Below are 15187 nucleotides of genomic sequence, written 5' to 3'. Positions count from 1 at the left end.
TTTTGACATTTTTATAGATCAAAATTGAACTAAAGAAATAAATGGTAGATTAATCCATATTGAAAATAGGTGTCAGCTGCTACACTAATTATAATAGTTATATTTCTTAATTAATTAAGATAAGATATTACTGTATTGATCCCAATTTGGGAAATGTTTGTGTTGAAGTAGCATAACAAGAAAAACTAAATATAAGTTATTATATATACAAAAGTATGTGAGGGATGGAATATTAAATTGAATATAAATATAAAATGTACATGTGATTTTTCGTCCAAGAGAAGCTTTGGAGCAGAGAGTTCTCTGCCAGCCAGAGGTGATTTGTTATTAGTTCAATATGTCAAACTGATTTCCCTGACTACAATCTTTAGTTACATGGTGAAACGTTATGCTGCTTGTACTAATTAGACTCATCATATAAGCCACACAGGTTTTAATAGGATGTATTCATTATCTTTACTTATGTTGCGGTCTTTTCAGCAGCGCCATCTCTAAAACGGCGATACAGTCACTACCCATCATTTACATTTCACCATGACATGGACAAAAATGTAACGTCAGCTTACCTCATGGCACGAATCCAGACTCTCCTTTGGAAAACATTGGCCGGGAAACGATAGAACAAGCACGTTTCATGCGAAGACCTGTGGCTGCAACCCGGAGCAAAGCAACAAACCATTGCGTAGCTAACTAGTAGCGCTAGCTTTAGCTAACGTTAGCTAACGAAACGAACTGCTGAGTAAAATTGGAAAACACTGGTAATGAATTATTCTATAATTTGTAAAACTACTGTGTTACAAACGACAATTTCAAAAATACAGATTCTAATGGTCAGATATAGATATACAGATACTAAAGATAGGCAGGTAGGCCTACTTGCTTTCAAGCAGAACACAGGGGAAACAAACTTAGCGGGAGTGTTAACGTGTTCTGCGTAATGACGTACAACGGCCTCGACAATTTCTGTAGTCCTATTCAGCCACTCGGTAACAACCATCGTTTTTCAGACACGTAAACTCTTCAAAAATCCCCAGTGGGGTCACTGCTGATGTATTTAATGTCGTAGAACAAAGTAGTTCTTTTTACCTCCCGTATTCCTTTCAACCCACCAGCTTTTATGGTGTTGTCACAAACTGTAAACTTGTCACTCAGAGCAACCTACAGTTAATTTAGCTGCTGGAGAAGAAAGATCAGGGGGTAAGGGGGGAGAGAGCTGTGGTTGATGGGCCATTAGTTGTGTAAATACACAGCTGAGAGCTGCCGTTTCATTCCGACTGTTTAAAAAACGGTAACAACGGAATATTTTTCTTAGCGGATGCATGTCAATTTAAATCAATACATACAACTATTTTTTAAATCAATAAAAACATTTTCTAAATCCATAAAAGCATTTCAATTATTATTGGGAGTCATGTCGTTACTTTGTTGAGAATGTGGCCATGTAATAAGCAGGATAATTTGCAGCGACTTGTTCCTCATGGGGAAAATAACACCCTTCACGCGTCGGGATTCTGATCTGCCGACGAGGCTCCATTAAAATATAAATAATTTTCGTGAATTACTGAGTTTAGGCACGTTAATAACGTTTTAATGAAGTTATATACAGTATATTCATATGTGTCAGTGATTTCATGTCAATTCGGCGAACATAATCATAAATGATCGTGGTGAAGATGATGATTAAATTAGGATTAAAAATCGAGAGCCGGGCTCCCGTTCGTTTTTTTCGAATAACAAAATTATTTTGTTCAATAACAACATGGTGATGTTTTGTAAATGATTACATGTCTCTTATTTAGCACAGTAGTATGATATCCGTGACATATGGATCTTAACAAAGTTCCGCTGTACATCCAGCATACTGTATCTCACTTTATTTCACATGAGCTCCAGTGTGGAACCCCACTGCACCCCCTGGTGGATCATTGATCCATTGCAGCTGGCTTCATTATAATTACATTTATCTATCACGGGGGCGGTCTCAAGTCAAGCTGGAGGATTTCCCTTGAGCGAGGGCAGATCACGTACCAATCACGGCCCTCGCGTTTCAAACTGTCTGAAATGAATCGCTACATCTGTACAACAGACTGCCTTTCCGAGTAGCATCAGCCCCAGCTATATTTCAGAGGACAATGAAAGGTCTCCTGCGAGGCATTCCTTTCGTGGCAGTGTATTCAGATGACATCCTGGTGAGCGGTGTGGATGAGGAAGAAGATCTGCAGAACCTCGAGACAGTGTTGAAAAAGTTGGAGGAGGCAGGATTGCGTCTGAGAAGGAGCAAGTGCACTTTCCTGGAAGAGGAAGTGGAATATCTGGGACATCGAGTGGACGCACAGGGACTTCACCCTGTGGAAAAGAAAGTCAAAGTCATCATGGAGGCGCCCAACCCCACAAATGTTACTGAACTCAAGTCGTACTTAGGTTTGCTAAATTACTATAACAAATTTCTGCCAAACTTAGCTACACTATTGGCACCAGTGCATGAGCTCCTGCGACTTGATGTGTGATGGACATGGCAAAAGAAACAGGATGAGGCTTTTAAAAAATCAAAGGCCCTTTTAAACTCAGCTGAAAGAGAGTTAATTATGTCATGTGATGCGTCACCTTACGGGGTGGTCGCTGTTTTATCACACGTAATGGACGATGGAACTGAACGTCCTTTGGGGTTCATGTCGCGTACCCTAGCGCCTGCTGAAAAGAATTACTCACAGCTAGACAAAGAAGGCTTAGCAGTTATATTTGGAATCAAGAAATTCCACAAGTACTTGTATGGTCGAACTTTCACCATCTATACAGATCACAAGCCACTGATCTCTCTCTTCAACGAAAATAAACCCATTCCACAGATGGGTTCCCCTAGAGTTCAGAGATGGGCGGTGCACCTGAGTGCCTATGAGTATCACATTGTGTACAAACCAGGAAAGAACAACGCTAATGCGGATGCATTAAGCAGAATGCCGCTCTCGGAAGATGTGCGAGAGAGTGAGACCGCAGAACAAGTGCTCATGATTGACCTTCTGGATGACACACTCGTGGACACAGCCAAAATAAAACACTGGACAGCTAAGGATGTAATATGGTCTCAAGTTCATGGTTATGTCCTGTCGGGATGGCCTTCAGTGACTGAGGCTCCTCTCAAGCCGTATCATCAGAGGAGAGAGGAACTGAGTGTGAGGGATGGCTGCGTGCTCTGGGGAGCCAGAGTCATCGTACCAAACAAAGGCAGGGAAAAGATATTGAAAGTACTGCACCAAACACATTCCGGCATGTCAAAGATGAAAGGTCTGGCTAGATCTTATGTATGGTGGCCGGGGATGGAAGCAGGATGTAGAAAATGAAGTGCAGTCTTGTGAGGAGTGCCAAAAGCACCACAAGTCACCGCCATCAGCACCATTACATCCCTGGGAGTGGCCGGAGTCTCCCTGGACGAGAATTCATGTGGACTATGCAGGCCCTTTCCTGGGAGAGATGTTTCTACTGATAGTGGACGCTCACTCAAAATGGATGGATATTTATCCAGTGAAGTCAGCTACTGTACATCACAGGTGACCATTGAAAAGCTGCGTCAGATTTTCAGTGTTTTTGGACTGCCAAAAATGTTGGTGTCAGACAACGGAACCTGTTTTACAAGTTCTGAATTTGAGACTTTCATGAAACAAAATGGCATCCGCCATGTGAGGTCAGCACCGTTTCACCCGTCTTCTAATGGGCTGGCAGAGAGAGCGGTCCAAACCTTCAAGGGGGGGATGAAAAAGATAAAAGGTGAAACATTGCAAACTAGACTGTCAAGGTTTCTGTTCAGTTACCGCATCACACCTCACGCGACCACAGGCCTGTCGCCTGCAGAGTTGATGATGTCAAGGAGACTCAGATCTGCACTTGACCTGCTCCTGCCAGATGTGAAAACAAGAGTGCAGCAAAAACAACTAAAACAGAAACAGTCCCATGACACAAACAGGAAACTGAGAAGTTTCTCACCTGGGGATAAAGTGTTCATTAGAAACTACTCTTATGGACCTAAATGGATCCCTGCGGTCATCAAGAGCTCATCAGGTCCAGTGTCATATACAGTGATCATTGGAAGTGGTCAAGTTGTGAAGCGGCATGTGGATCAAGTAAGAAGCAGATTGACAGACACCTTGCCCTTAGAGCCGGTGCTGGACTCCAACAGAGACACTGTGGTTCCAGTGACAATCGAGCAAGAAGGACCTCCTGCAAGTGAGCCAGTGATTCTGTGTACTCCGGACCCGCCGGACTTGCCTGCTACACCTGTGGTGAGACGATCAGAGCGCGAGAGACAGCCACCTGAAAGACTTTGTTAAATGGATCAAGAGATGTTCCATTAATAGAGCAGCATAATTCTCTGTTCTCGCTTTAAGGAAATGTTTAGAATGTTAATCGTTGAAAGTGAAATGATTTATGTCAGTACCTCGAAGTGTTGTACAACGGGAGTATGTTATACCCCCACCTTCGGGAAATATTGTTAGCTTAAAGGGGGGGAAATGTGGTATCTTACCTTGTGTTATTATTACATGTTATTGAATTTGTCCAGCAGGGGGCAAACTCACTCTTGGTATTAAAAGAGCCTGTTGTACATGTTCCCACGAGGAAGTCCCGGCAGCATGTTAACAAAGTAAAACCAGTTAAACCTAATCCTATGATGTGGACATACAATTATTGATCACAAGATACAACAGAGAGCCTAATTACCTGATTCTGATCAGCTGTCTGGTCTCCGGCTGAGCCACTCCCATCACTCCAGCATCCGGCGCTCCAACCACACCCTGCTGTCACAACAGATTTTCTGGTTGCAGTCGAATAATCCAAAAATCAGCTCCTAAATCCTAACCCTATCGTCTATCCCTTGACCTCTGTGTGAAACGTCAAGGGGTTAAGGAATAGTGGATAGGAGAATTCAGAAGGACTTAGGAAAAGAGACTGCGGTACTTTAGAGAATCCAACTGCACTTTCACTATCCAACATGTTTATGATGCGCCAGCGGACGTCATAAATGTGCGTCCGCTACAGTTTGCTATACAGCGGACTACAACATGTTTAAGAAGAATGAGGGACAACTGTAAACTCATCTAGAGACTCTGCACCGTGCTCTGATGCTGTTGCTTTATGCTTTATGAACGGGGACAACAGAGAAACATATTCTTCATGATCAAAGTTGGAATTGAAATAAAAAAGGAAAGTGAAACTTATGCTCGCCACCCTCTCCCTCCGGTCCACATTAATACAAATTATCTCAATATGTATGATTGTATGAACTATGAAAAGATCTTAAAATCAATACAAATGTATTTATTATAAACGTTATGCCTTAACACCTATCACTATGTATATCACCATTCAAACATATTTTAAAAGTTGAACAAACCCCACACAGCTCAGTAAAGACTGTGAAATGTTGACTTTATTTGATCATTTCAGTAAAAACTAACGTTCATATTTCTCTTTTCAATCAATCAATCAATCAATGTTTATTTATATAGCCCAATATCACAAATGTTACATTTGTCTCAGTGGACTTCACAGTTTGTACAGAATATCAGTATGACAATACGACACCCTCTGTCCTTAGACCCTCACATCGTACAAGGAAAAACTTCCAGAGAAAACCCAGTTTAAAGGGAAAAATGGGAGAAACCTCAGGGAGAGCAACAGAGGAGGGATCCCTCTCCCAGGACGGACAGACGTGCAATAGATGCCGTGTGTAAATTGAAAAGATAATACATTTGCAACATAGGTAGTCCAAATGTTTGGAAATGCATGTGTGTATAATAGGAAGATGAATCCATGAGTATATCCATCCAGGACTTATGATCCAGGACCACAGCCACGACTCAAGATCCAGGACTCGCAATCCATGACACAGGACCGCAGGATCATCCATGACTCCGGATCCCGGCGTATATAGACACCAAAAAGAAAGAAATTTGGGGAAGCTGGGTTAATCGGAACATGAGAGTACACAGGTATAGACAGAGAGAAGGAAGAAGTAAGATGTCCCCCGACAAACTAAGCCTATATCAGCAAAACTAGGGGCTGAATCTAATCAGCCCTAACTATAAGCTTTATCAAAAAGGAAGGTCTTAAGCGCACTCTTAAAAACGGATAGGGTGTCTGCCGTCCGAACACAAACTGGAAGCTGATTCCACAAAAGTGGAGCTTGATAAGAAAAGGCTCTGGCTCCCATTGTACTTTTAGAGACTCTAGGAACAACCAACAACCCTGCATTCTTGGAACGCAATGCCCTAGTAGGACAATAGGGTATAATGAGTTCTTTAAGGTAAGATGGCGCCTGCCCATTAAGGGCTTTGTAGGCGAGAAGAATAATTTTAAATTCTATCCTGTGTTCTATAGGGAGCCAGTGTAAGGCAGCCAGAACAGGAGTAATGTGGTCCCTTTTCCTAACTCTGGTTAGTACACGAGCTGCAGCATTTTGAATCAGCTGAAGCGATTTGACTGACTTCTTGGTACACCCTGATAATAAGGAGTTACAATAATCCAGCCTTGAAGTAACAAATGCATGGACTAGTTTCTCTGCATCGTTTTGAGGCAAGATATGCCTGATTTTTGCAATGTTACGTAGATGGAAGTAGGCGGTCCTTGAAATTGATTTTATGTGGGCGTTAAAGGATAAATCCTGATCAAATATAACACCAAGATTCCTTACAGTCTCACTGGAGGCCAAATTAATGCCATCCATAGTTAATATATCTTTAGATAATTTGTTTCGTGGAACGCCATATCCTTTCAAGTTGTCTCGACTTTTGCTTTATTTTGCGGGTTTCGGCATTATGCCATGGAGCTAATCTATGTTGTTTTATTTTCTTCTTTTTCAAAGGAGCAACAGAGTCTAATTTTATTCGCAGCGCATCTGTAGCACTATCAACAACATGATCAATTTGGGGTGGTGTACATTTTGTATAAGTTTCCTCCCCTACATGCAGACATGCTATCGAGTTAAGTATTGGTGGAATCTCTTCCTTAAATTTGGCTATAGCACTAACAGATAGGTTTCTGCTGCAGGAGCTTTTGGCTAATGCTTTGTAGTCTAGTAACAGTACTTCAAAAGCTACTAAGAAATGGTCGGATAAAGCAGGATTATGCGGTTCGACTAATAGTTGCTCAATTTCAATACCATAAGTCAGAACAAGGTCAAGATTGTGATTATAGCAGTGGGTTGGTTTATTTACACTCTGACAGAAACCAACAGAATCTAATATAGAGTTAAATGCAACAGTAAGGCTATTTTTATCATCGTCAACATGAATATTAAAGTCACCTACGATAATTACTTTATCTGTTTTAAGTACCAAAGCTGATAAAAACTCAGAGAATTCTGATAAGAATTCTGAATAAGGACCTGGTGCACGGTACACTGTAACAAATAAGATTGGCTGCAAAGTTTTCCAGGTCGGATGCGTAAGACTGAAAATGAGGCTTTCAAAGGAGGTATAATTAAATTTTTGTTTAGTATTGATAAGTAAACTTGAGTCAAAGATTGCTGCAACTCCACCTCCTCGGCCCGTGCCTCGGGCAATATGAGTATTGATATGGCTGGGTGGAGTGGCCTCATTTATGCTGACATATTCTTCATGTCTCAACCAAGTTTCAGTGAGACAACATATACAACATATTTCGATTATAATACTGATGAACGTTCAAAACAAAGCACTTTGGTAAGTTGCCACCTACGTTTTAAAATGCTTAATAAGCACCGTAACTTTCATGATATCATTTCTCGGTCATAATCGGTTGTTTCCATGAACGGCCGACTGTTGAGTGATGGCAAATGCTGCGGCTGCAAGGTATTGTGGGGCAGCATTTTCTCCTCACCTTTCGGTGAGGGAGGTCCAGTGGTTCCTAAGCTAAAGGAGGTTATAAAGGAAGTTTGAAACCTCCTTTCCTTTCATCTAGAGAATTGGAACGGCACTTATCAAGGCTGCCACTGAGGGACTTCTGGGTCATTTCACTCGGTTAGGAAGGTTCCTAAGCTAAATGGACTATTCCACCGCAACCTCTGTGTGTAGTGGTACAAAGAGTAACGACCTGTGTCCACATATAGCATAATCTTTCCACACCCCCAACGTTACTCAGTCTTTCTTTTTACGTTAGCATGCATTCAACTAGATTTAAATTCGAAGTCTAACTTGTTTGTTTTTTTAATAAAGGAAGAACAAACAGATGAAGGACAAAAACAACGGGCACAATGTGACAGAAAAGAAGCTTTTTCATGGCACTAAATCTGAATATGTTGCCGTCATCTGTCACAAAAACTTTGACTGGAGAGTGTGTGGAGTTAATGGAACTGCTTTTGGCCAAGGTGAGATGAAGAAGTAATCATTCCTGACTTGATAACATAACGTGCAGTTGTATTAAATAAAAAAGTGTTTGCTCTTAAGAGGATGGGATTGTAATTTACAGTAGGTTATCCTAAAATCCTACCATCACAGTGAACATGCAGACACATTTAAAGGCACAGACTATTTTGTACCCCATATCCCTTGTTATAGCTGTCCATTAGTTTTATTAAAGAGTGTTTGTTTTTGTCATTGGTTTGGTAGTACATTTGATATAATTATATAGACAAACAGGGATACGCAAGAGGATTAGGGTCACGCGCGAATAACATTTTATTTTTCATTCTGAGAAAAAGTTAATAAACATACTAACATTTTGATTCTCTTCTCTGTCCAATCGTAGGCAGTTACTTTGCCCGGGACGCAAAATACTCCCACAGCCACACCGAGGACTCTCATGTGAAATCCATGTTCGTGTCGCGGGTGCTGGTGGGGGACTACACCAGAGGGAGCTCCAGCTACCGCACACCTCCTTCCAAAGACAGGGGGGTCATCAACCTGGACAACAGCTGCGTCAACGATGAAATCAAGTCTTCAATCTTCGTTGTGTTCGATTCAAACCAGATCTATCCCGAGTACCTGCTGCAGTACAAGAGCACGCACCCACTGGTCTCTTTAGTTGCTGCTTCTGCACCAGCACCGAAACCAGTACCAGCACCAACACCAGTACCAGCACCAAGACGAGTACCATGCACAGATACTAGTACCAGCACTGGCACCATTCCCAGCAAAGACACCAGCACCAACACCAGTACCAGCACCGACACCGAAAATAAATGTTAAATTGAATGGAAGGACAATTATAAATAGGAGGGACTAGAGCTCAAAAACCTTTTTTCATTGCAGTGTAACAGGTTATCAATATAGCACATCAACATACCAAACTAATACAGTGTCATACCAACACAGTACATCGTCATAGCGACCCAGCAGATCGTCATACGAACCCAGCACCTCCACAAACTACCCCTCAGTTAATGTCTTAAGGACAGGGATGAAGTCAGGGCATGATGAGGAGCTTAGTTTGTACAGAGGGCTGTGAGTCATTTGGGGAATAGATTAGATATAGTAATGACAGCCGAACAGCACCCTTCAGAGAACCTGGAAAACAGCTTTTCCCCATGTTTCCTGTCTAACTGAGTAGTGGGTACATCAGTCTTTAACTGGTCTAGTGATGAGGGATAAACTGAAAGGCAGCCAGGTAACAGGCCGTCACTGTGTGCCACTGACATGCTCAGTTTTAAATGGGTGTCCGACACCTTTATAGTTGGAGTCATTGTATTGGATTAAAGAAGCGTTGTTTATTGTTATCTTAAAGGTCCCATGTCATGCTTTTCCGGTTATCACCCGTCCCCTTGTGTGTTATGTAGCTTTTTATGCATGTAAACGGTCTGCAGTCAAAAACCCTGAAAGTACACCCTGTAGCGAGTACAACTCTAACACAGAAAATACCTGTCTATGCTGCCCCAGAACGCCTCGTTGGACATTTTTCTTTTTCCATTTTTTTCTTCCTGGGTCTGAGTGACGTAAGGGGCTAAGTGACGTAACGGCTATGCGGATTGGTCCAAATGGACTTCCTCACACACACACACACTCACTCAGCCTTATCTTTTCTCAGCCGCAGCTCCGCGGATTTCTCAGCCTGAGACAGTAAGACACAGCGAAACCCAGCCTGAACTCAGGAGCTCCAACAAGCCGTTTAGGACAGAGAGTGAATACTAGGGATGTTAAGATTCACCGATTTGCATCGGTGCACCGGCATAAACGTTAAAGATGCGAGTGCACCGGTTGAAAGAGTGTACATCGGCTACAGTTTGGGTTGAACTCGCGATGCATCGATTGTAGCGTCTTTGCATAGGTAAAAAAATGATTCATTCATATAATATCCCCTCATCCTGTCAGCACTCAGCAGAGACGATCTTTGATCTTTGCTTCGCACTACGGAGGACGAGAGTCTCAGTTATCAACAAACATGGAAGTCGAGGAGAAAGAGAAACACAGCGCACCGAAAAATACCTACAAATCAAACGTTTGGCAACACTTCGGATTTTTCAAGAAAAACGGTCAACTTCAAAAATCGCTCGCAAATTGTAAACGATGCCATGCCGCTTTAAAGTACACAAGTAAGACATATTGTCATGGTTTTGGATTTATGTTTTCCACCTTTGTTTTGAAATGTTTTCCTCCTCGTGTCTTGTCTGATCCTACTCCCTGTGTTTGCCTTCCTGTCATTAGTTTCCCTCCTGTGTCTGATTGTGCCTCGACGTACCGGCCGACTCCAGCACCTCGTCTCCTGTTGGCTCTCCGGCCGACGCCAGCTCTCCGAGTCCTGTCGGCGTACCGGCCGACGCCAGCTCTTCTCGAGACCCCTCACGAGTCCCCTCTCGAGTCTCCTCTCGAGTCTCCTCTCGAGATCCCCCTCAAGTCACCTCTCGAGTCTCCTCTCGAGTTCCCTCTCGAGTCACCTCTCGAGTTCCCTCTCGAGTCACCTCTCGAGTTCCCTCTCAACTCTCCTTTCGAATCACCTTTCAAGTCACCTCTCGAGTTCCATCTCAAGTCCCCTCTCCAATCCCTACTCAAGTCCCTTCTCTAGTCCTTACTCAAGTCCCTACTTAAGTGCTGTTGGAGGTTCCGCTGGGGGTCCTGCCAACTCCATGTCCTGTCCCGCCGGGGGTCCCGCTGACTACTCTTCTGCCGAGGGTCATGCCAACCCTATGTCCTGTGCCGTTGGATGCCCCGCCGACTCCTCTTCTGCCGGGGGTCCTGCAAACCCTATGTCCTGTCCTGTTGGGGGCCCCGCCGACTACTCTCCTGCCGGGGGTCCTGTCAACCCTGTCTCCTATCCCGTTGGGGGCCCCGCCGACTACTCTCCTGACGGGGGTCCTGCCAACCCTATGTCCTGTGCTGTTGGAGGCCCCGCCGACTACTGTTCTGCCGGGGATCCTGCCAACCCTATGTTCTGTGCCGTTGGAGGCCCCGCCGACTACTCTTCTGCCGGGGGTCCTGCCAACCCAATATCCTGTGCCGTTGGAGGCCCCGCTGACTACTCTTCTGCCGGGGGTCCTGCCAACCCTATTTCCTGTGCCATTGGAGGTGCAGCCGACACCTGTTTCGTCGGGGGTCCTGCCAACCCCATGTCCTGTTGCGTTGGGGTTTCCGTTGGGAGTACTGCCAACTCCGTGCCCTGATCTGTTGGGTGTCCTGCCAACGCCTGTCCCGCCAGGGGTTCCACCAGCTCCTGCCCATCCTTGTGCCCGGCCCCCTGAGATCCCCAGCCGCGGCCTTCGCCCTCGAGCCCGGCCCCCTGAGTGCCGCGGTCTTCGCCCTCGAGCCCGGCCTCCTGACTCTTCCAGACGCTGCCTTCGCCCTCAAGCCCGGCCTCCTGAGTTCCCCAGCCTTGGTCTTCGCCCTCGAGCCCGGCCCCCTGACTCCTCGAACTCTGCCTTGCCCCCGGGCCGTCCACCCGAAACCCCCTCCATGGACTCTGCCTTGCCCCTGGGCCGTCCGCCCTCCACCCCCTCCTCGAACTCTGCCTTGCCCCGGGCCGTCCGCCCGAGATCCCCTCCATGGATTATGCTTTGCCCCGGGATGTCCATCCATGTCATTTTTCATGCCTTCGGCTTTTTATAATAAAACTCGCTTTTTGTTAACAAACCTTCTTTGTATTTTTTAACTGCACTTGGGTCCTATTTTCCCCAAACCTGACACATAATGAGTTTAATCACTCAGTGAGGTGTTCTGTCAGAGAGAGTGGTGTTTAGTTTACAGCAGCCTGTGACTGCCACTAATAGTTTAAATGTCTTCCTTACTGTAAGCAGTTATGAAATACCTGTTTGTGAAAGGTTATTTGTATTCTTTATTGTTCAGATAGAAACCACTGTGTTCTGCTCACTGGTGAGTTAGCCTATGAATGAGTGTTAAGCACATCAGGCAGCAGCTGTATGGGCATTGCAATATGGTCGTTGTTATTTGCACATTGTTAATCATGGGCAATGCATCCTTAAATTGTTTAGCTGTGAGGTGTTATACAAAAAGGTAAAAAAGAAACAGCATGATGGGATGCGCAGTACTAGTAGAGAGAACCAAATATGTAATGCACTTCTTTGTTAATTTATGATTTGCTGCATATAAGGAATAAAACAAAAATCCTCTGTCGTACCATATTGAAGTGTCATTATTTTGCATTGTGTTGAATCTAGGGCTGTCAGTCGATTAAAATATTTAATCGCATGATTGTCCATAGTTAATTGCGATTAATCGCAAATTAATAACACATGTTTTATCTGTTCTAAATGTACCTTAGAGCAGGGGTTCCCAACCTTTTTCACCCAGGGCCCCCCTAAATGAGTCCTGTTGGAATTTGCGACCCCCCAAAACTTTGAAACTTTAATTATCGCTGTTGCCGATGTGCCCCCCTGCCCGATCTGTACTGTGCATGTGCGAGATGGTCTGCCATACTGGACAACTCCGTACGGCAACCCGACTAGGACACTTGACACAGTGGCGTTTGGCAAAGCACAAAAATAAAATGGATTTAACTTCTGTTTGGCAGTTATCATACTGAATAAATATTTACTGTGAATGTATGCAAAAATGTATGGCATATAGCTGTCTAACAGAAGTTAAATCTATGTCTCACTTATTCTGACAATGTACTTAACCCCAAATAAAAGAACCCAATAAAAAGAGTTGTTAAATAAAAGTGAAGTCACGTTGTCATAACAATAACTCATCTCTCCCGGTTTTTTTGTCTTCTTTTTCTGCTTTGCCAAACGCCACTGTGTGAAGTGTCCTATTACAGTTGCCGTATGTAGTTATCCAGTATGGCGGACCATCTCGCACATGCGCAGTACAGATCGGGTAGGGGGGCAGATCGGGTAGTGACAGCCGTGCCTGGTAACAGCGGAAAGTTTAAAAGTCTCAAAAATGCTACAACTACTGTCACAAACTGGATGAATGTGAAGTATTTCATTAAAGGAGGATGAAAGCGTAATGAAGGAGCACTATTGGAGTGACTTTGTTGGTTATTGGACTCAGGATTAATGAATTTGGATGCCCTCTGTATCAAGAAATTAAAGGACGGCGCAAGTGGAAACAAAGGGATTCAACTGTTTAAAACACATGCTCAAAGTAAGCCGGATTTTGGCGATTGTTTATGTGGATTAAAAAATCGTAAATAATCTAAAAAATGGAGGAGACCGATCTGATCGGAGCAACTGTGACAAATAATCCAACTGAAACCGGCACTTTACGCGCAGAAGAAACATTTATATTAAAGAAAAAATGATAAATTTCTGTCTTTGTATGCTTTTATTAGCTACTAACTTGCAAATGTATGCATCATATTTATTTCAAATGTCGAAGAACAGGACACTTCAAAAGAATATACTATGTCTAATAAATAAACGGTAATATGGTTGCATAGGCCTGTATAAAACAAAAATGAAAAACTGGCATATTAAGCAGGTAAATCAAATGCTTGTCTGCCATGGAACAGGTAGCAGAGAGAAGACGAGGTTCAAGTAGGTTCATTAATGTGAACCTTGGGCTTGCACGCCCGCAGCCAGGGATGGAATGTCCGGTATAACGTGAGTGACAGCCAGTCTAAAGTCGTTGTGAACGTCCAGTGTGTTGCGTGCTTTTGTTTTGATGGCAACAAGTGCGCTGAAGGCTGTTTCTGATATGTCGTACTGAATGGGAGTATAATCCTGGTCGTGGCATGCAGTGTGATCTTTGGAGCGAGGCTTGGTCCTTTGAAAATCCCAAACTTTTTAAATCCTTTTTCCTGGAAGTATTTATTTGACAGCGAGTCAGCTTGGATGTCGGTGAGCTCATCTTCGCAATCCAGGTATTCCACATCCTCAACTTTGGCAATAAAGGGATCTAAAACCCACAATTCCTTGGAGAGATACTCGTCTATGTCAGCGAACCGTGATTGCATTTCCGTTTGCAGTGCGTTCATATGGCGGATGAACTCGCGACGTACAGACACAGGCACCGTTTCAGGATTGTTTTGGGATTGTTTCAGCAGTAGTGGAAACTGTTGCAGCTCCCCCCTCTCCATTTCCTCGACCCTGTACTCCAGTTTGCGCACAAATGCATCATTGGAGAATGTTGGACTCCACGCCTTGCAGACGCTTGTTTGTTTCATTGGAGAGACTGAAGATGTCGGCCAGGTATGCTGTTTTAATCCAGAATGACTCAGTCACTTGCTCTGACAGTGCGTGGTTACGAGTTTGTAGAAACTCTTCAATTTTTTCCTTCAGTTCTACAAAGCGTGCCAGCACTCGGCCGCGTGAGAGCCAGTGCACCTCGGTGTGCAGGAGGAGGGTTTGGTGCGCTTCATCCTCGCACAAGTCTGCGAATAGACGCTTGTTGGTGGGGCGACCTTTGATGAAATTGACTATTTTAATAACAGTTGAGAGTGTTTCGCTGAGGTCTTCTGACAGTTTCAGGGCCTGGCGATGTATCATACAGTGAAATATTGTGCAGTGTGGGGCCTTTTCTTTCAAGCGACTGTTAAATCCCTTGTTTTTCCCCATCATTGAGGCAGCTCCGTCTGTGCAACATGCAACTAAATTCTCATAGGGAAGCTTGTGGGATGAGAGGTAAGAATCCACTGCAGTAAAAATGTCCTCACCCCGGGTGGTATTGGTAAGGTTGACTGACATAAGAATGTCCTGCTTCAAATCTTCCCCATCGATATATTGCACATAAACGATCAGCACAGCCTCGTCTGCTACAGTTGTGGTTTCATCAAGTTGTATGGCAAATGGCCCCTTTCCAAGCTTTTCGAGCAGCTGCAGCTCGCAGTT

At 44.0% G+C, this 15187-nt stretch overlaps 1 protein-coding gene across 1 annotated transcript; it reads left to right on the top strand.

Moving 5' to 3' along the window:
• The first annotated feature begins 7656 nt into the window (after positions 1 to 7656).
• LOC307021221 (protein mono-ADP-ribosyltransferase PARP11-like) lies at positions 7657 to 11606 on the top strand. Its single transcript, XM_079653141.1, has 2 exons — positions 7657 to 8335; positions 8716 to 11606. Exons 1-2 carry the CDS (start codon positions 8197 to 8199, stop codon positions 9153 to 9155), a joined length of 579 nt encoding a protein of 192 aa, XP_079509267.1. The 5' UTR covers positions 7657 to 8196; the 3' UTR covers positions 9156 to 11606.
• Positions 11607 to 15187: the final 3581 nt, after the last annotated feature.

The sequence above is a fragment of the Notothenia rossii genome, assembly GCF_949606895.1.
Source record: "Notothenia rossii genome assembly, chromosome: 10".
NCBI classification, from domain to species: domain Eukaryota; kingdom Metazoa; phylum Chordata; class Actinopteri; order Perciformes; family Nototheniidae; genus Notothenia; species Notothenia rossii.
Note: the sequence above shows the minus strand (reverse complement) of the source record. Positions and strands in the feature narration are given on the sequence as shown.